This window comes from Typopeltis vanoorti, chromosome 22 (genome assembly GCF_054136105.1).
Source record: "Typopeltis vanoorti isolate ZY-2024b chromosome 22, IOZ_Tvanoo_1.0, whole genome shotgun sequence".
In the NCBI taxonomy this organism is placed as follows: Eukaryota; Metazoa; Arthropoda; class Arachnida; order Uropygi; family Thelyphonidae; genus Typopeltis; species Typopeltis vanoorti.
Window position 1 is genome coordinate 31,957,334 of NC_143570.1, and position 18,915 is coordinate 31,976,248.

The following is an 18,915-nucleotide window of genomic DNA, read 5'->3' on the forward strand; positions in this document are numbered from 1 at the left end:
AGATTACAAAAGTGTTTAAGACAGTCCAGAAGGATTTCTGCCCAGTAAGAAAGGCAGGTAACTAAACTGATATATGGACTATGGAACATTGGCTATGAGGAGAGTATGCAGTCATCAGAAAGTGGTTGACAGAAGATGGAAGGGGATAAGACTGAAATGTATAAGTTACTGAGGGGGAGGTGCAAAAAAAGCAAAGCTAAATAATTGGAAAGAGATCCAATATTCATATTCTCACTGTGTACTCTTATTATGTATTTGGATGAGTATTGAATAAACTAGAATGAACTAGAAATTTGGGAATTAGCCAACACCATATTCTGTATTGACTTAAACTCTAACAAATATGATGGTACTATTTGTTAATGCAAAGTGATGTGGGCAATTTCAAAATGTAAAATTAGCCAATAAGATTTACTTGTGCCTATAATCTAGTAAGGAAGAAATGCAGACAATTTTGGAGTCAAGAAAAAGAAAAGCCAGCCTTTGTTGGAGACCTAAAGCTAATTCAGAAATGAATTCCAGACAAACAAAAAGGTTTAGGAAACCAGGAGAAAACAGCAATCTTCTCAAATAATAATAATACTGATAAATGCCTGATGTATTTATTATTATTATTATTACGTGACCCAAGGAGTGCAAAGACTCATCAAGGGAGGGCACCCACTCTACAACTCTCCGTCTCCATCACTCAATCCACCAACTACAGCTGAACTGCATCATCTATGCTAACGTCATCTACTGCCCACTACCACCACTAGTATTTTCACAGACAATCAAACATCCATGCCCACGACAGGATTCGAACCTGCAGCCTTTTGGCTGGAGAGAGGATACGCTAACCACTTGGCCAACCAAGGTGGCATTTATGTCCAGGATATGGAGTAATCATTACTAACATGATGTTCCAATATAAAGATATGCATATATTCACATTGAGAGAAGACAGAAGAAATAAGCAAAGTCTTATTTACTATGCAAATGTTGATATCTTCCTGCTGATTCAAGATTTAAGAGTATATAGTGGATCAGAAAAGGGACAGTCATCATCATGTAGTCTTCAGCAAAATAAAAAGAATATCACATAATATATATATGCAAGAAATTTCTAAAAAAAGACTTAAAGTTGGGCATTTTTCAGAGATGAAACATCTACAATATTTAGACATCTATAGAATACAATCAACTCTCACTTACAGCAAACTCATAGGAATCAAATGAATAGTGTGTTGTAGGGAATGATTTGCTACAGTGAGTTTTATTTTGCATGACAATGATGATGCTATGAAACTTTGGCTAGGACTTTTTGGCAGTTTGCTATAGTGAAAGTTGTGGAAAGTTTCATTCAGCTCTCCTTCCAAGTTATAGAAGGAGAGTTGAATAAAAAAATGGTTGTTGAGAGGATGATGATGATATGATATTTCAGTGGACAATCCTTTAATAGATAATTTATGTTAGATCATTACTAACAGCAAATACTTAAGCATCTTTCCAGCACAATCAGTGGAGTCCGTGAAATTAGTCTCGCCTGGGAACAGTGAAGCCCTCAAGGAAGATAACCTCACTGTTTGGATAATTAGACTGCAGAAAACCAAGTTTCAGAAACAATAATCAATGAGTGGTTACCAGAATTTGGAGAGCAATAAAGAAAACAAATGAAAGCAACGAAGTGTGGCAAGGAAATTTTGAGCCAGAGTAAATTATAAGATGGAAGATTCTAGGTTTGGTATTTTTTTCGAACATGGAATGTCAGATCTGATAGCTAAGGTGGACAGCAGCTGCCAACACTACTACCAGTTGAGATTATGTGAGAAATACTACAATAAGCCTAGTTCTGATGCATTTCTGGTGATGCCGAAAAGTCAGCAAGAATGTGGCATTTTGGGGTGAAAATTTCATATGCACATCTCCATATGGACCATGTATTCTTATGTAGAGTCACCAGTTGTAAATGTAAAATCATTTATGACTTTCATCAGTAATCTGATCATTGATTGTTTCTGTTCATTCACATTTCTGAACTAATAATAGAAGAAATGTCTTAGAACTTTTAAGTGATCTTGTACACCAACATTTCCCAAACTATGTTCTGAGGAACACCAGTGTTCCACAGAAAGTGAATAAGTGTTCCATGAAAAATTATCAAAATTAATATGAGCCTGGAATTGTTTTAAATGCTGCTATAAGTTTAAACATGTTTGAAAATCAGGTGCTCCTGACTTTGCGTGTGGATTGTGGTATCAAGGCTAGCACGTGCTAGCCTTGACTCAGCCGCCCACGGTTGTCGACACCTCTGAGCATGAGTGAAGTACGGAGGTATCTATTGTAGGAAGCGTGCGGTCACAAGCAAGGTCAATGCGATGTGCTGCGGCCTGGCATGCCTGTAGCGTGCACTGTCGAATTTTTGAGATGCGATACAGCCTGCTGCAGCGATAGTGTACACTTAGCTTTACATTGAATATGGGACTGATGATACTCAACTCTAACCAAGGTGCTCCATTAAAATTTCAGGATTTGTGAAGTGTTTAGTTGTAGGAAAAGTTTGAGAAATACTATTGTACACCATAGCATTCTCTGACTTATTGGAATCACAGATTTTCTGATGCCAGTGTATTATATTATTTTATTTTACATTGACAAAATTTGGACAAATGATCAAAAATTCAAAGATCATCAACATATCAACTATTGTACAGTGTTAATTTGCCATATGCATGGAGAATGGATAACCTAGTCAACTTCCATGCAACTAGATCCAAGAAGCTTTCTTTCTTTCTTATTTTTTTTTTATTAATTTTAACTTCCAGCATTTTCTGGAATATATATATATCAACTATTCAACTGCTGCTGCTGTCTACAAAAATGCTTTGACTGTTTCTTCAGTTCCAAATGTTACTCTTCTAAACAATTATCTAATTTGCACAACCAACTTAGGGTGATATTAGGTGCACCACTTCAAATCTCTCTCTGAAAATCCTGGCTCATGTTCAGAGGAGGGTGATTTGGTGAATCAATTACTGATATATTCCACACTATCACAGGAACTCTGCTTCACAGCCCCCCCCCCCCCCCATGGTCACTCTTCAATGCACATGATATTCATAATCTGCCAATTACTTCAAAACATGTTAGAGATCAGTAAGTGATGGACATGGATGTTTGTGAATGCCTTTAGGTGGGATATGAGTTTTATTGCCCTGTATGAGCCTACTGTCCTACTTATTAAATGCCTAAAGTGGCTTGAAAAAGTTCCAGCTTTGGTCTCTAAAGTAGAGTTTTTGGGTTATTCCTGAAAATAAATACAATTTCTTTTTTTAAAATTACAAAAAACATCTTAGCCCACCAATGGTCATACCATAGGTTTACAACCTTTCATGGGTGGGAGTAACTTAAAAAAAAAAAAAAAAAATGTGACTCCCACCCATAAAAGGTTGTAATCATCATCCATAGAGGTTAATCAGGGTTCCTTCCTTTTTATATCCCTTCCATCTCTATGCTTTTGAAAGTCTTTTCCTTCTTAAACATTTCACAAGGGTTATAGAAAACAGTCAACTGTAAGCTCAACAGTTCATTCTTGTTGCTAATCTCTAACCCTCAAATGGTACTCATGTGTATGGCTTTTACCACCTTTTATGTGTGACATTAAGAAAGTTAAGATTTTTTTTTTATAAACAAAAAAACAAAACAAAACAGTATATTATTGTTGATTTTTAGTATAGCAAACACATGTAACAAATTCACTCACAATAACTAAGTACTTAAAAGTCCTGACCAAAGAACTTTTCAATACTTGGCATGGCACAATGCTAAAGTGAATTTTTATAGTAAATTCACTATAGCAAACTATTCCAGTAATCACATGAGTTTATAGTAAAAAGTAACAGTATTCACAAAATAAAAGTTAAAATTTGTTCTTATACAATGATCATAATTAGACTTCCTGCAAACTTTTAATTTATCAATTCTAAAAGTAAACTTACCACTGGTCTTAAGGATTGGGAATCTAGCTGTGCCGAATCATGGAGAAAGATAAAATTCTTCGCTGTCACTAGCAAAAGCCACAATGCTGGTATAACCATCATGCATGTTATTCCAGCACCCAACCCAAACCATTTGCGAAAAAAATGTGGTTTGCATGAACCCCATTTCTGTATGCTTCTGTTCCAGCGAGAAGTATACCACTGAATTTGGAAAGGTTTGACAGAGAGTCCACTTTTCTCCAAAAGAACAAGGTATGGATACAGCATACAAGACTGCAGAAAACAAAATACTGTGTAAATACATAGTTTCAGATTCAAAATTGAATTATAATACTATTTAGAAATGAGTTTAATTGTAAACTTATAGTTTTTAAAGTAAATAATTCACTTCATGGTATTTACTATAGATATTAATGGAGAGAAGCACAGAGATTCGGGATGTAAAATAATTTAATAATATAATTAACAAATTACTAGAAATGTGATTTCTGAGTGTTTCCAATGCCTAAATATAAGCTATGAACATTCAATTTGCTTCAATTCTTAAGTAAGAAAACCACCACTGCTACCGTGCAAAATATCTTGATACAGTCTACTTCATGTCTGAAAAGTGGGTAGGGCAATGCAAATAATGTATAGCATAGAACACTGTCCTCACCTGCTTCTCAAACTTGTGCAGTAGAGGTGGTCAGGGCAATGCAAAGAATGTATTGCAGGTTTTTCCCACACATCACACTGATATGCATATAACAACCTCTCATGAGTAGAATTGATATAGAAAGTCTTGTTCACTCAGTTATAATTTAAATTAAACTTGGCAAGAAATTATATTCTTGTTTAATCCTTTATAATGCAAAACACATTACCTTTTGGACAGGTGTATGATGTTATGCATTATGGGAACAACCATTACCCAGACCACTTTCTACCTTTATTGACCTGAAATGAATCACTATAGCACAGGAAACTCAGCAATGGCTCCACTCAGTGAAAGACAAAAATCTGTCACTCCCACATGGAACCTCTTTACTCCAGAAATTCTAAGAAAGCAAGATCAGGTAGATCTTGCTTTCATAATTCATTCACTTATTATTATAAAGTGGAAGTTAATATGAAAGCACGATGCCATTGGACTTATGAAGGCATTTGGTAGGTTATCACTACATGGAAATTATTGCATAAGTTGGAGCAAATTAGGTGAATATGAAACTGGTGGCACATAACAATTTACAACTGTTTAATTTACAGACAAGAATCATAGAGTAGCATGTGGTGGAGCAAAATCAAGAACACAAGTGGGGATGATTTTAGGAGGAATATCCTATAGCGTGATGAAAGAGATGCTACACAATGATTTAAACAGATGCCACTTTGAGCAAAGGATAATGGTTGCTAGTTTAATGTGGCAAAGGATAATGGTTGCTAGTTTAATGTGACAAAGTGTATGGTTATGCATTTTGTGCTGAAAACACTGCAAGCTGTATTTTATGCTGATGTGCAATAAAGTGATAAAGCTTGAGATTCGGGGTGCAGAAGACATACTGCAAAAGTGAACAAAGGATCACTTCGTACAGGTAACATACACATAAAAAAAAAACATGTCACTGCATTTTTGAATATCAATCCTACATGTGAGAGGTCCTAGGACATCTGACATAACAATGCTATGTGTGGGCTGGTGGTTAGAAAGAAGAAAGGAATTTGTTGATGTGTTTCTTAAAGACCTGAGGGTTGTAATCATTATGTGGAGAGCATATTGCTCCAAGAAGCAGAGATATAGAGAATGAAGGAGAAGATGAAAAGGTGGTTCGATAAATTTTTATATCACCCAGCATGGACGCACTTCCATAGATAAAACTCTATACGGGTATTGATCAACAGCTGCTTGTGTTCCCATGATTACAAGAAAGCAAAGCAGCACCCATGGAAATACTTACAGAAAAGCCATGATGCAACAACAGAGTATCTATGGGAAAGCAACTGGATGGAGTCATTGAGAGAAGGGTTATCAATTGAGTGAATTGCTCTCTTCTGAATACGAATACAATCAAGATTCTGAGGGACGTTCCTCATGGCTCAGAAAGGCCTACATTTTCCACTTATGTAATATATATCCCATTTCCAATATATTCCATTTATGCAATATTTGATTACCTGAGCATTACAAGCTTTTGAAAACGAAAAGAGTGGAGAGTACTGTCATCAACAAAACTATGATTAGAATTAGATGTTAGATACAGAAAGAAAGAGGATCACTGATGTATAAGAGGAAGAGTGTAGGTGAAAGTACAGAAGCCTGTACTTTCACCTGGAATACACCCTGTTGTATTCCAGGGTGTACACAGAAAAATCTGATGAAAAGAAACCATCTAACACAATCTTGAATCAACAACCAGAGAGGAAGCTGGGAATACATTTGCAAAAAGGAACACCATAAAATGGTAGATTGGTAAGAATGCCACAATGCCAGATTTGGTCAAATGCCTTGGAAATATTAAGAGAAATCACTCAAGTATCTTCAAACTTTACCATGGCCTATGTTCAAAGGTGGGTGAAGTAGGCTAGGAGATCTACTGTGGAACAAGAAGAGCAGAATCCATATTGATGATTGCTAAGTAATTAGCGAGTCTTCAATGACCATGATCATGAATAATTGAAACAATATAACAAGTGATCAAATCTACAAGCAGTAACTTATTTTGACACATTGCTGCAAGCAGCCAATGGGCAGTGGTTACCACAGAAAGTCAGTCTCAATACTTTTTTATTTATCAGGCTTTTCATATTTTTCTACAATTATACGAATTTTATTCTTACCTTAAAAATTACATCAAAGAAGCATATGACTATCCAGAATGATGCAATAAAAAACAGGATTGCTATTAACATCTTTTGTTCTAAAAATAATTAAAACAAGCATAAATATCTAATAAATAACAATACCAAAGTCAATTTAAAAAACTTTTACTATTAGCAATTATGTACTATATGCATATAAACATACAGATGGACTGGCCAAAACATCTGTGCTTGGAGAACAAAAAAAATCCATTTTCATCATAGTAGTATCCAGTGGGGCACTCAGGATTTAATCTCGGGGGGGGGGAGTTGAGTAGACGATTTGAGAATACACACTATGCATTCCATAGAACCTATGATTGAGCATCTGCAGTGATCACCAATACATGATACCTGTGATCTCCTCTGGCCCACCTTGGGCAAACGAAGTAGCGCTCAGTCTGCCTGAGCACTACTTCATTTGCCTTGCATTCACAGTGGCTGTGATTTCCAAGAGCAGGGCATTCCCACCTTATGTGACCACTAATTCATAAGTAGTATAGAAATAGAAGACATGACACAACATAAATAAAAAATGAATTTTAATTAGAAAAAGGTTTTTGGAAAATTTTCTAGTGTTTTTTTACTTTTTCTTTTTTTGGGGGGAGCAGGGCTCCTTGCTCCCCCCTGGGTGTGCCACTGGTAGAATCTAATTCTGCCAAGTTAAATAACAGAACAAAAGAATTAACAGATTTTAAGTTAGAAAAATTGGCTGAAGCCTGATCTCATAGCCTTAGTTTATCATGGAAGGTCCACATGAGAATGTGGACCTTCCATGATAAATCTTTCGACTCCATAGAGGTCTGATTTAATGATAATTAAAAAAAAAATAAGCATGGAAAATATTCAAGATAATCATAAAACTGCATTTTCCAATATTCTTGTAATTATCCTTGTAATACAAACTGAGTAATAATGACCATAAAATACTGGCAATGCACTGTTTTTTTTTTTTTTTTTTTTTTTTGTATACAAATGTTAGGAGCATTAGGAATAAAGGGAATGAGTTTATGGCATTGATTGACTCAGTCTCTCCAAAGACTGTTGGTATAAATGAAACTTGGTTAACTGAGGAGGATGTTCTAACAGGGATGAAAATCAAAGAGTACAGCATATTTCTGGAGAAATATGCTATACCCTTTGATTTGAGGAAAGATAAATGAGGTGGTGGAGTGTTAGAATAAGAAACGAATCATGCCCTTTCAGGGTGGAGAATCACAGTGGAAATAATACTAATGGCATTGAGAGTATACAGTGTGAGATAGATGTTTATAAGACAAAATATTTAATATGATGTTGCTATAGACCATAGAAGATAGATAGTGAGCAGGAAATGTTTAGACAAATTAGTTTAGCAAGTGCAAAGGAAGTGATCATTATGAGGGACTTCAACTATAATGATATAAATTGGCAGAGGAGACAGCAAGCAGTAATAAGGGGACTGAATTTTTGGATTTCTTGAGAGACAACTGTCTTGGGTAGCATGTGGGGAAGGAACATGAGGATCAAGAGTTTTGGATTTGGTCACAGCATCAGAAGATCTGATTGTGACTGAGATATCATACTTGCCCTCAGTGGGTGACAGTGACCATGTACAGGTATCAAGGCAAAAGGAATTTATGTGGAATTATAAGGCAGGCAACTATCATAGACTTCAAAACCAGCTTGCAGCAGTGCAATGGATGAAAGAATTTGAACACAGAGGAGTAAGTATTGCATGGGAAGAAAAAATAGTGCAATGGCAGATTGTATACCTCGAGTGAAGAGATAAAGTATGGAGTCAAATGACAAGAGAAATAAAAGAGGAACTGCAGTGAAAAATAGATTATGGAAGACATACAGAAAGAGAGGTGGAAAACACCTCTACACGAGGTGTACGGTTACACGAGGAATATACGGCTCAGGCTAGGAAAGTGCCTAGTACTATAAGGAGAGAAAAAGCAAAATATGAGAGGAGACTAGCATTGCAATCCAAGGAGAATCCCAAGAAGTTTTTTTGCTATGTGCAGAGCAGAGAAAAAATGACAGTGGATGGATTCCCTTGCTGGATGGAGATTGGACTTGGGTGCCCAATGCAAATGATATAGTTGAGCTATTTAATGATTACTTCAAGTGTTCCATCCTGATACAGCAGGCTTTATGCCTAGAAGAATAATGAGTGGCAAAGTGTTAGGAGTGAATGAAGAGGGTGTATTCTGAATACTAAGCATACTAAATGTCAATCAGGGAAGTGGGGGGGGGACTAGATGGAATTTCACTGGGTGTTTTAAGGGGATGTGCTGTGGAACTGACTGTGCTATTAATTTGGCTGTTTAATGGAAGTAATGCAACAGGATGGGTTCCTGAAGAGCAGAAGGAGAGTAAGATAGTGCCATTGCATAAGAGCAGTGGCAAAATGAAGCTATCAAACCATAGGCCTGTGTGTGTATTTCTTCTTAAGTAGTTGTTAAGATGTTGGAGAAATTGGTAAGAACTCGTATACATAACTGGGCAGATGAAGGCAATATTATTTGCCAGAATGGATTTGTTGAATAGTGCTCTTGTTTTAGTAATATGGGTACCTTTTACAATAAAGTAACAAGAGTAGTTGATGAGGGTAAGGCATACATATCCTATCCTTTTTTTTTGGATTTTTCAAATGCATTTTGTGGACAGGGAGCCACATGACGAGTTGGTTTTTAAGTTGCAACATATGGGTTTGAATATCAGGTTAGTGGTTAGTGGATTGGATTAGTGACTAGCTTTCTGGCAGAGAGTTGCATATTGGGGAGCAATATCAGGGAGTAGGAAGGTTACAAGTGATGTTCTACAGGGTTCAGCACTGGGACCATTACTGTTCAATCTTTATATCAATGATATTGTAACAGGATTACAGGGATATTCAGGTGTTTGCAGATGATGTGAAGCTTGGGAGGGTTATCAGTAATAGTGCTGATGTTTTGGCTCTTCAAGAGGATTTGAATATGCTGGATGGGGATGTCAGTTAAATGCAACTAAATCTAAAGTTTTAAAACATGGAATCCACAGATGGGATGCTTCATACTTACTTCGTGGAGTTATACTGGAAGAATTGCAGGAAACAAGGGATCAGCTCTTGGGGATTGTAGATGGAAATTTGAAATTCAGAGGATATATTGAAAAGGTTGTGAAGACATCTCAGAGAACTGGCTGCAATACTGAGAGTAACATTGACCACAAGAGATAAAAGTATGGTGGTCCCATTGCATAAAGCCTTGATCAGACCACAACTGAATTTCTGTACTCAGATCAGGTCACTAGGATTTGAAGGGTATGAAGTAACCTTGGAAAGGGTGCAGAGAGGGATAACAAAAATGATATCAGGACTGTATAATGTTGATTGTACAAGAGGATGAGTCTCGATAGATCACAGTATGATGGCTGCTCTTCTAAGCACAATACCAAGACCAGTATCTAGGTTGTCTGCAGACGATTTGGTGCCTGCACGTCACACCTGAATGGTGCAGTGTAGGAAGCAGCTGCCACATTGCTTCCGTTCTAGTGGCCTCATCGCCAGAGCAATCGCACCATAACAGTACAAAAGTAACTCTAGCTAGCACTGCCTTTCAATGTGCTAGGCACTAATTTGTACCTTTTCTGTATATTTCATGCTTCTTTCCCCAATTAAATCATATTGATCCTTTTTCTAATCTAACTTACAAGCTAGCTTAGAGCTAACTTACATCTAAGAGCTATGAGCTCACCTACTCCTATACAAGGATTTTATTATTTTCATACTTATATCTCACATATTAATACATTTGTCATAGGTGCATGCTATTGAACCACCAACTCGACAATGAGAAGTCCATCGCTAGACATTCTGAGAAAGGTTCCCAACAAGTACTGTGTTGGGGAAGGGTGATGGATTAATGGAGTACGCCCTGCAGAGTTGTATCTAACAACTGAGGAAATTTTTCATATTATAAAAAAAGGGGAAGGAACAAGGACAAGGAGACCATCACTGGAAGTTGTGAGGACCATCACAAAAGAAGTAGCGAATAAAAGAAAGAAGTAAGTTTTTTGCACATATAGTGATAGGAGCATGGAATACATTGCCTGAGAGGGTGGTGAAAGAGCAATCAGTAGATGAGTTTAAGGAGTGGTATGATAGACTCTGTATTGAGTAGTGTTGACTTCCCACGATGAATCTTGTGACTCCAAAAAAATGATAATGGAATACATGGATTTAAAAAGTCACTGTAGATTTTATGTACAAGAGCGAAGTGAACATTTTGCAGGACAAGCTTTCTACATTGCTTAGTGATGAAAGTCTGAATATAAAGATTTTTACAGAGATTACACATTGGGATGCTTCCAGTATCAATATGCAGGAGTGTGAACATGACTTGAGTAACCAGGCCTTGTTATTTGCTTAATTTGCCACTGTTGGAGTCTGAATATATAGAGATTGGAGTAATTATTATTTGCTTCAGAATCCAACATGATCTTCCATCACAAAGGCTAGACTTGTAAATATTATTTAATGTAAACAACTTATTTTACAAATTAATATTCATATAACTACCTTAATTTTGTCTAATATTTAATTATTTAATCAAGATATATGTATTATTAATAATGAAAAGACTGTATTAAATATTATTAAGCTATTTTAATTATTACTATGTTAATATTATAAGAATTTGTATTTGATAATTTAACTGCGCATTAATTGAAATGTAAATATTCTCTATTTATTCCTATTTGTAGAAATTTAACGTTATGTAATAGCTCAATTTTATTATGTTTTGTTTTGTTGTCATGGAAACGTATGTTAGATAGCTTGCATGTTTTGGAACACCACATGAGGAAAAGGTTTATTGAAAAGAATTTTAGAAAGAAATCACGAGAATAATTTAGGCGGGAAGAACAGATATATAAGCGATGAACGCTGAAATTATTAATTAATTAAGAGATTAGATGAATTAGGAGAGAGAGAGAAAGGAGAGGATTGGCATTAGGTTGGAATCGGAGCATTCGGGAATCACAGTGCGATAATAGCGAGTCGGCAAGTCACTCAAGAAGCTAAATAAAGTCTATTAGCCGAGAGGCAGTTAGCTAATAAGTTGTAGAATAACAATTATAGCTACGGAAGACAGCTGAGTGACTACTAAATAGACTAGCAATACTTGAGTTGAGATTTAATTTCAGGGCCGACCTGTCAAGGACACACAGAATCTTGAAATAAAGCAGGAGTTACTAAAGTAGTAGAGGCTGTAAAGTTGAAGTTTACCGTTAGCTGTGTTTAGAATTGTAGTGTCTAAAGAATTAATTGAATGCTGGAAGAATAAACAACTGTGCATATAAAACCTCAAGTTAAGAATTATAGTGTGTTGCCTTATTTCATGAGTGATCAGTAGTACTTTATGCAACAACGTTTGTTTATGTGTATTGTGACCGATGATTAATTCAGTTATTACTTAGAAGAATTATTTTAATGAGTGCCGTTTACTGTTTAAAGTGTTTACAGTTATAAAAAGTGTATATGTATAAGTAGATGAAGATAGAAGATTATTCCAACCATTAATATTCCTTTACAGAAAAGTGTGAGAGTTTCATCCTAGAATTTCCTTATACTAACAGTAACTATTGAGGAAGTTAGCTAAAGTGTAAATTTAAAAGTGTTTGTTTGTGAAGAGGTATTACTGCAATTTTTGTTGTATTTGGAACTTAAAGAACTGTGAGAAGACTGTATTTTAGAGATAACAGATTTATCATTGTCCGAGTTGTATGATTGAATTTATCAGAAGTTAAAATGTTTGTGATATCTTAATTACTGATTTGAATTTAAGTGTAAAATTTATGATTCTAAAATTAAATGTTTGTTTTTGTTAATCAAAAGTTGTATTTTGCCTGAATCTCTTTTACTGCACCATTCATAAAATATTCGAACCAAAGCGAGTGAATTAAGTAAGTTAAATATACTCGGCCAGTATATATTTTAAGGAGTAATAGTTGAGGATTGATTTATCTTCAATTCTTGAACTAATCCAGATATAGAGTAGCGCAGTCTATAAATATAAATTTTCTCTATATTTGTATTAGAAATCAACGAGCAACTATTTTTTAGGTTAAGAACATCGTAATAACTAAATGTCGGATCCAAAGTATATATTGAGAAGAATTAGGATTCAACACCACCATTAAGCAAGAGAAGAAAAGGAAACCTCATAGAGATTTCTTAGCATTTTTAACAGTAAAGATATAAAGAAGAAAGCATCATGAAGGATGAATGAATGAGAGAACTACACATACCAGAGGATATTAATGAGACAATAAAGTCATTCAGCATTCTGCCTGCTCAGCAGTCGCATCAAAATATTTGGTGGCTGGGTGGAATTGGTCCACACTGCTTTCTCACTTATGGCTCCAAGTAGCTGGTAGAGTGCACCAGCGGCCACACCCTAGAAAAGTGCCTCGACTGGCATGCAAAACTAAGTGAGGGTATCAGCATTTTATGCTGTAGTGAAGGAGAGTGTCTCCTTCTTGTTGCACTTGAAAACTGGAATGGCTGAGTTAGCAGATGACCAAAATTTAATTTGACAATGGTAATGAAGGCATGACAGCAAACTATGTGACAAAGTCCAGGCACACTCCGAGACAAAACAGAGAGAGAATGCAGCCCACCGTGGAAGAGACAGGAACCTCACCACATAACCTTCCGTAGTAAACCATGAAACAGAGAACTATGTCGGATATATTGGACCCTCTGCAACTTTTGTCTCTTGGAAACATTACAGGGAAGAAGAGAAAGAAACTTGGGAACGTAAGACGGATACTATGAAAACCGCATATGACGAAGATACCTTGAACCCTCCAGGGAGGGTATCTCCTGATTCTTCACGTCTGAAACCAAGAATCTTCTCTTAAGGCTTGCAACTTGCAACTCCTATACACATAGAAAAATAAAGGACCTTATATGAAGCTGGAAAGATAGATAATCTTATACAAGAACTTGAAGCAATGAAAATTAACATTGCTGGTATCAGTGAAATCAAATTGACTAATAGTGGAAAAATAAACAGAAAGAGCCATTCAATTATATACTCACGTGGAGATAGTCATATGAATGGAGTAGTGTGTGTACTAAAAAATAAGATTATGCAATCCTTACTTGGATTTTGGCCCATAAGTGACAGGATAATTGCATTAAAAATTGCAGCTCAACCTTTTAATATTTTTATTGTCTAAATATATGCACCTACTTCTGATTACCCAGATGAAGTTGTGTAGAATGTTTCCATGAAGGTATTCAAAATATACTTAAAACTCAATCAAATGACATAATTATGGTTATGGAAGATCTAAATGCTAAAGTAGGCTCAGAAAAGATCTCTTCCTGCATGAGAAACCAGGGCCTGGGACATAGAAATTCAAGAGGAGAAAGATTAATATAGTTCTGTGAAGAAAACAATCTGATAATAACAAATACATTATTTAGCCGCCCTCCTAGAAGACTTTACACATGCAAAATTCCTGGAGACAGATGTAGGAACCAGATTGACTACTATTATTATTATTCAGGCCTCCATGGAGTCAAGACTCACCGTGGGAGGTCCTTCCTAAAAAACACAAAGTCTATCAAGACTCATCGAGGGGAGGTCCCCCCCCCTAAGAAACACAAAGTCTATCATACCACTCCTTGAACGTTCTCGCTCTCACCACTCCATCAGGCAATGTATTCCATGGTTCAACCACCCTCCATGCAAAAGAAACCACTCCTCACTCTCTTGCCCACAGTTTCTTTTTGTAACTTCCAGGGATGGCTTCTTGTCATCACTCCTTCCTGCTGTTCAACCAAGCAAAAGAACTCCCCAGTGTCAACCCTGTAATCGCCTCTTAACAGTTTAAAATCTCAATCATATCACCTCTCCTTCTTCTATCCACCAAACTCTGCAGTCCACATTCCCTCAGCCGATCCTTATAACTATTATCGTACAGTCCTGAAACCATCTTTGTTATCCACCTTTGTACACTTTCCACAGTTAATTTATCCCCATCAAATCCTGGGGACCAAATCTGAGAACAATAGTCCAAGTGTGGTCTGATCAGGGTCTTATACAACAGAATGATAACTGTTTTATCTCTGCAGGTCAGTGTCCTTCTCATTATTGCAGCAATCCTCTGTGTACCTTCACTACCTTTGCAATATGTCCCATAAATTTCAGGTTTCTATCAATCATCAACCCCAGATTTCTTGTCTCCCCTACTTCCACCAGTATAACTCCTCCCATAGAGTATGCAGTGTCCCATCGCTGTTTCCCAAACCTCAAGACCTTACATTTTGCTGCATTAAACCGACAACCCCATTCATTTACCCATCTATCTAGCTTATTCAAATCCTCTTGCAGGGTTACCACATCTGCACTATTACTAATAATCCTTCCCAGCTTTGCATCATCCGCAAACAACTGAATATCCCCTTGCAATGTCATTGATATAAAGGTTAAACGATATAGGCCCTAGTACTGAGCCTTGTGGGACCCCACTTGTAACCCTCTGCCTTCTTGAAACTGCTCCACCATACACAACTCTCTGATACCTATCGGAGAGCCAATCCTGAACCCAGTTGACCAATCTGACATCCAGACCCATATGCTGCAACTTAAATATCAGCTTATCATGTGGCACCCTGTCAAATGCCTTCGCTAAGTCTAAGAAAATGGCAGTATATGTCTTTCCCTCAACTAATGCTCTTGTAACTTTATCATAAAAGGCTAGCATATTGCTAAAACAAGAATGCTCCTTTGCAAATCCATGTTGACTCTCACAGATAACATTACTCTCATCTGCCCAAAGCTGTATACGGTCCCTAACTAATTTCTCCAAGATCTTAACAACTACTGATGACACACAAACTGGCCTATAATTAGACACTTCCAGTCTGCTACCACCCTTATGCAATGGCACTATCTTACCTTCCTTCCATTCCATGGGCACCTTTCCTGCAGCCAGACTTTCATTGAAAAGCCACTTCAAAGGCACTGTCAGTTCCCTAGCACATTCTCTCAAAACTCATGGTGAAATACGATCCAGTCCCAGAGCTTTACTGACATCCAGAGTACTCAGTATTTGAAACACACTCTCCTCCTGTACCTCTAAACCTCGAACCTGCCCAATCCCTCTAGCATTAAAACTGACTCCTCCAGGATGAAATACTTCAATAAAGTGTTCATTGAACAATTCTACTATGTCCTCTGCATCAGTCACTCTATTCCCATTTTTATCCCACAACATCATTCTTCCACAGTCGTTTCTCCTCCTACTGGCCACATATCTAAAAAATTCCCTAGGATTTTCTTTGGAACTTAGGGCTAATCTCTTCTCATATTCCAGTTTCATCTTCCTTACCACACTAGTCACTCTTCTGGCCTGTGTCTTATACTCTTCATGTATCTTCTCTTCACCTGTCTCCTTATATCTCTTCCACAGCCTCCTTTTCGCATGCAATTCCTGTTTAATATTGTTTGTCATCCAATTTACTCCAAATTGTGACCTCTTGTGGTATACAACTTACCATTGCTGCTAACAAATATTCTTTCATAATTTCCCACGCACTAATGATATCCCGGCCTTCCAATTCCTCCCTCCATGAAACTTCCCAAAGTTGACGTCTTAGACTATTATAATCACCTGCCTTATAATTCCACATACGTTTCCATCTCTTTGATACTCCTGCATGTCTATTCATTTTCCAAGTCAAAACTATATGGTCACTCTCTCCAACTGATGGGAGAGATGTCATCTCAGTTATTATCAACTCTTCTGAAGCTATAACCAAATCCAAAACTCTTGAACCTCTTGTTCCCTCTATTACATGTTGCCTAAGACATTTGTCCCTCAAGAATTCTAGAAATTCCATTCACTTATTGCTACATGCATCTTCCTCTCCTCAGTTTATACTACTGTAGTAGTTAAACTCTCCCATAACAATCATTCTTCTTGCACTTGACAAACTCAACTGTCTAAACATTTCCTGGTCCCCACCCTCTGTACTCCTGGGTCTGTAGCAACACCCCACTAAATATCCTGTCTTGCCCACCTCTACCTCACACCATATGCTTACACTCTTAGAGGACATAGGTCGTCACTTATCATAAGCAGTACTCTACCACCACGCTTTCCCTTCCTATCCTGCCTAAAAATGCTGTACCCAGTGACTTCTATTCCTGATATTATATCCTCTTCTGTCAGCCACGTCTCAGTGATCCCAATCATTTTTGGCCAGGCTGATGCTATCTGCACCACCAATTGCTCTCCCTTATTCTGGATACTCCTGGCATTAGTATAAAGCATATAAATGCCATTGTTTCTATACCCAGCATTATCCCCTCTAGACTCCACTGGGCTCAGTGTTACCTGATGTCGTCCCCCTTCTCCTAAGTACCCATTCCCACAAGAGGCCACCCCTGCTACCATCCTCCCTGGGACACGCTGACTTTTTCAGAATAGCAATCTCTCCAGATGCCTACGTCCTTCCTCATTCAAATGTAAGTGGTCTCTTGCATACAATTCCTATCTGTCCTCAAACGCATTCCAAGCATCCACATATTCCAGTCCTCTCTTGTCACACATTCTAGCTAATATGTCATTCAATATTACTGCTCTTCTGCTCAGTTCATCATTATCATACCTAGGCAACACACACACCATCTTTCCTCTCTGTGTCTTCTTTCATGCCACCTCAAGCAAGAATCTCATATCTCTCGCTGCCCTATTTACACCACCACTCAAGTCATTTGTTCCCACCATCACAATCATCTCATCCACCCTGTCACCTCTCTTAACTGCCAAAGCCACCCTTTCTATTGTTCCTCCTGGCAAACACTCCTCACGCATCCTATCTTGAACACCACAGATCATTGAGTCCCCATACATTATACCTCTTACCATTCCCTCTCTCCTACTGTTTCCATTTTCTCCTCTTCTAGCACTCCCATACCTCTCTCTCATTCCATTCTCTCCTAGCACTGCCATACCTCTCTCTCATTCCGTCTCTCCTACTGTTTCCATTCTCTCCTCTTCTAGCATTCTCATACTTCTCTCTCATTCCACTCTCTCCTCTTCTAGCACTGCCATACCTCTCTCTCATTCCTTTTCTCCTACTGTTTCCATTCTCTCCTCCTCTAGCACTCCCCTGCCTCTCTCTCATTCTGTCTCCCCTACTGTTTCCATTCTCCTCTTCTAGCATTCCCATACCTCTCTCTCATTCCATTCTCTCTGCCATACCCCTCTCTCATTCCGTCTCTCCTACTGTTTCCATTCTCTCCTCTTCTAGCATTCTCATACCTCTCTCTCCTACTGTTTCCATTTTCTCCTCTTCTAGCACTCCCATACTTCTCTCTCATTCCATTCTCTCCTCTTCTAGCACTGCCATACCTCTCTCCCATTCCTTTTCTCCTACTGTTTCCATTCTCTCCTCCTCAAGCACTCCCCTGCCTCTCTCTCATTCCGTCTCCCCTACTGTTTCCATTCTCCTCTTCTAGCATTCCCATACTTCTCTCTCATTCCGTCTCTCCTACTGTTTCCATTCTCTCCTCTTCTAGCACTCCCATACCCTTCTCTCCTATTGTTTCCATTTTCTCCTCTTCTAGCACTCCCATACCTTTCTCTCCTGTATACATTCTCTCCATTTCCACATCCAATTCCATTCTCTCCTCTTTTATCATTCACAAATTTCTCTCCTCTCCTCTCCTATCATTCCCAAAACTCTCTCTCTCCCCTACTCCAATTTGACTTGCATTTATTTCTTCCATTCTTCTAATCTCATCTTTCATACTTATCATACTTCTCCCAAGACATTCCACCTCCTCTTTCAGCTCCTCTATTATCTCCCTCTGCAGGTCAGTCACTGTAAATCGAAATTCACTCTCCCAAACAAAACCATCTCCTAAACTTTCACAGTCACTCACGCCTTCCACAACTATCAACTATTATTTTCTCATGCACATTTTTTTCTTCATTCTCTCCTATCACACTACTCGTCTTCCTGTATTCATTTTCCGTTCCTGGAGCAACAAGGTCAGTTATTGAGATATCTACTGCATTTATTTCCTCCCACTGCACTTTAAACACACAC

General features: G+C 37.6%; 1 protein-coding gene across 1 annotated transcript in view; it reads right to left on the reverse strand.

Moving 5' to 3' along the window:
- Window positions 1–18,915, reverse strand: part of S2P (membrane-bound transcription factor site-2 protease) — a 151,255-nt gene that overhangs the window by 123,545 nt on the left and 8,795 nt on the right. The window contains exons 2-3 of the mRNA XM_090411953.1: window positions 6,795–6,874; window positions 3,978–4,250 (exon numbers count right to left, since the gene is read on the reverse strand). Of these exons, the coding sequence (XP_090268079.1) occupies window positions 3,978–4,250; window positions 6,795–6,866 (345 nt within the window). The 5' untranslated portion in view covers window positions 6,867–6,874. The remainder of the gene's footprint in view (window positions 1–3,977; window positions 4,251–6,794; window positions 6,875–18,915) is intronic.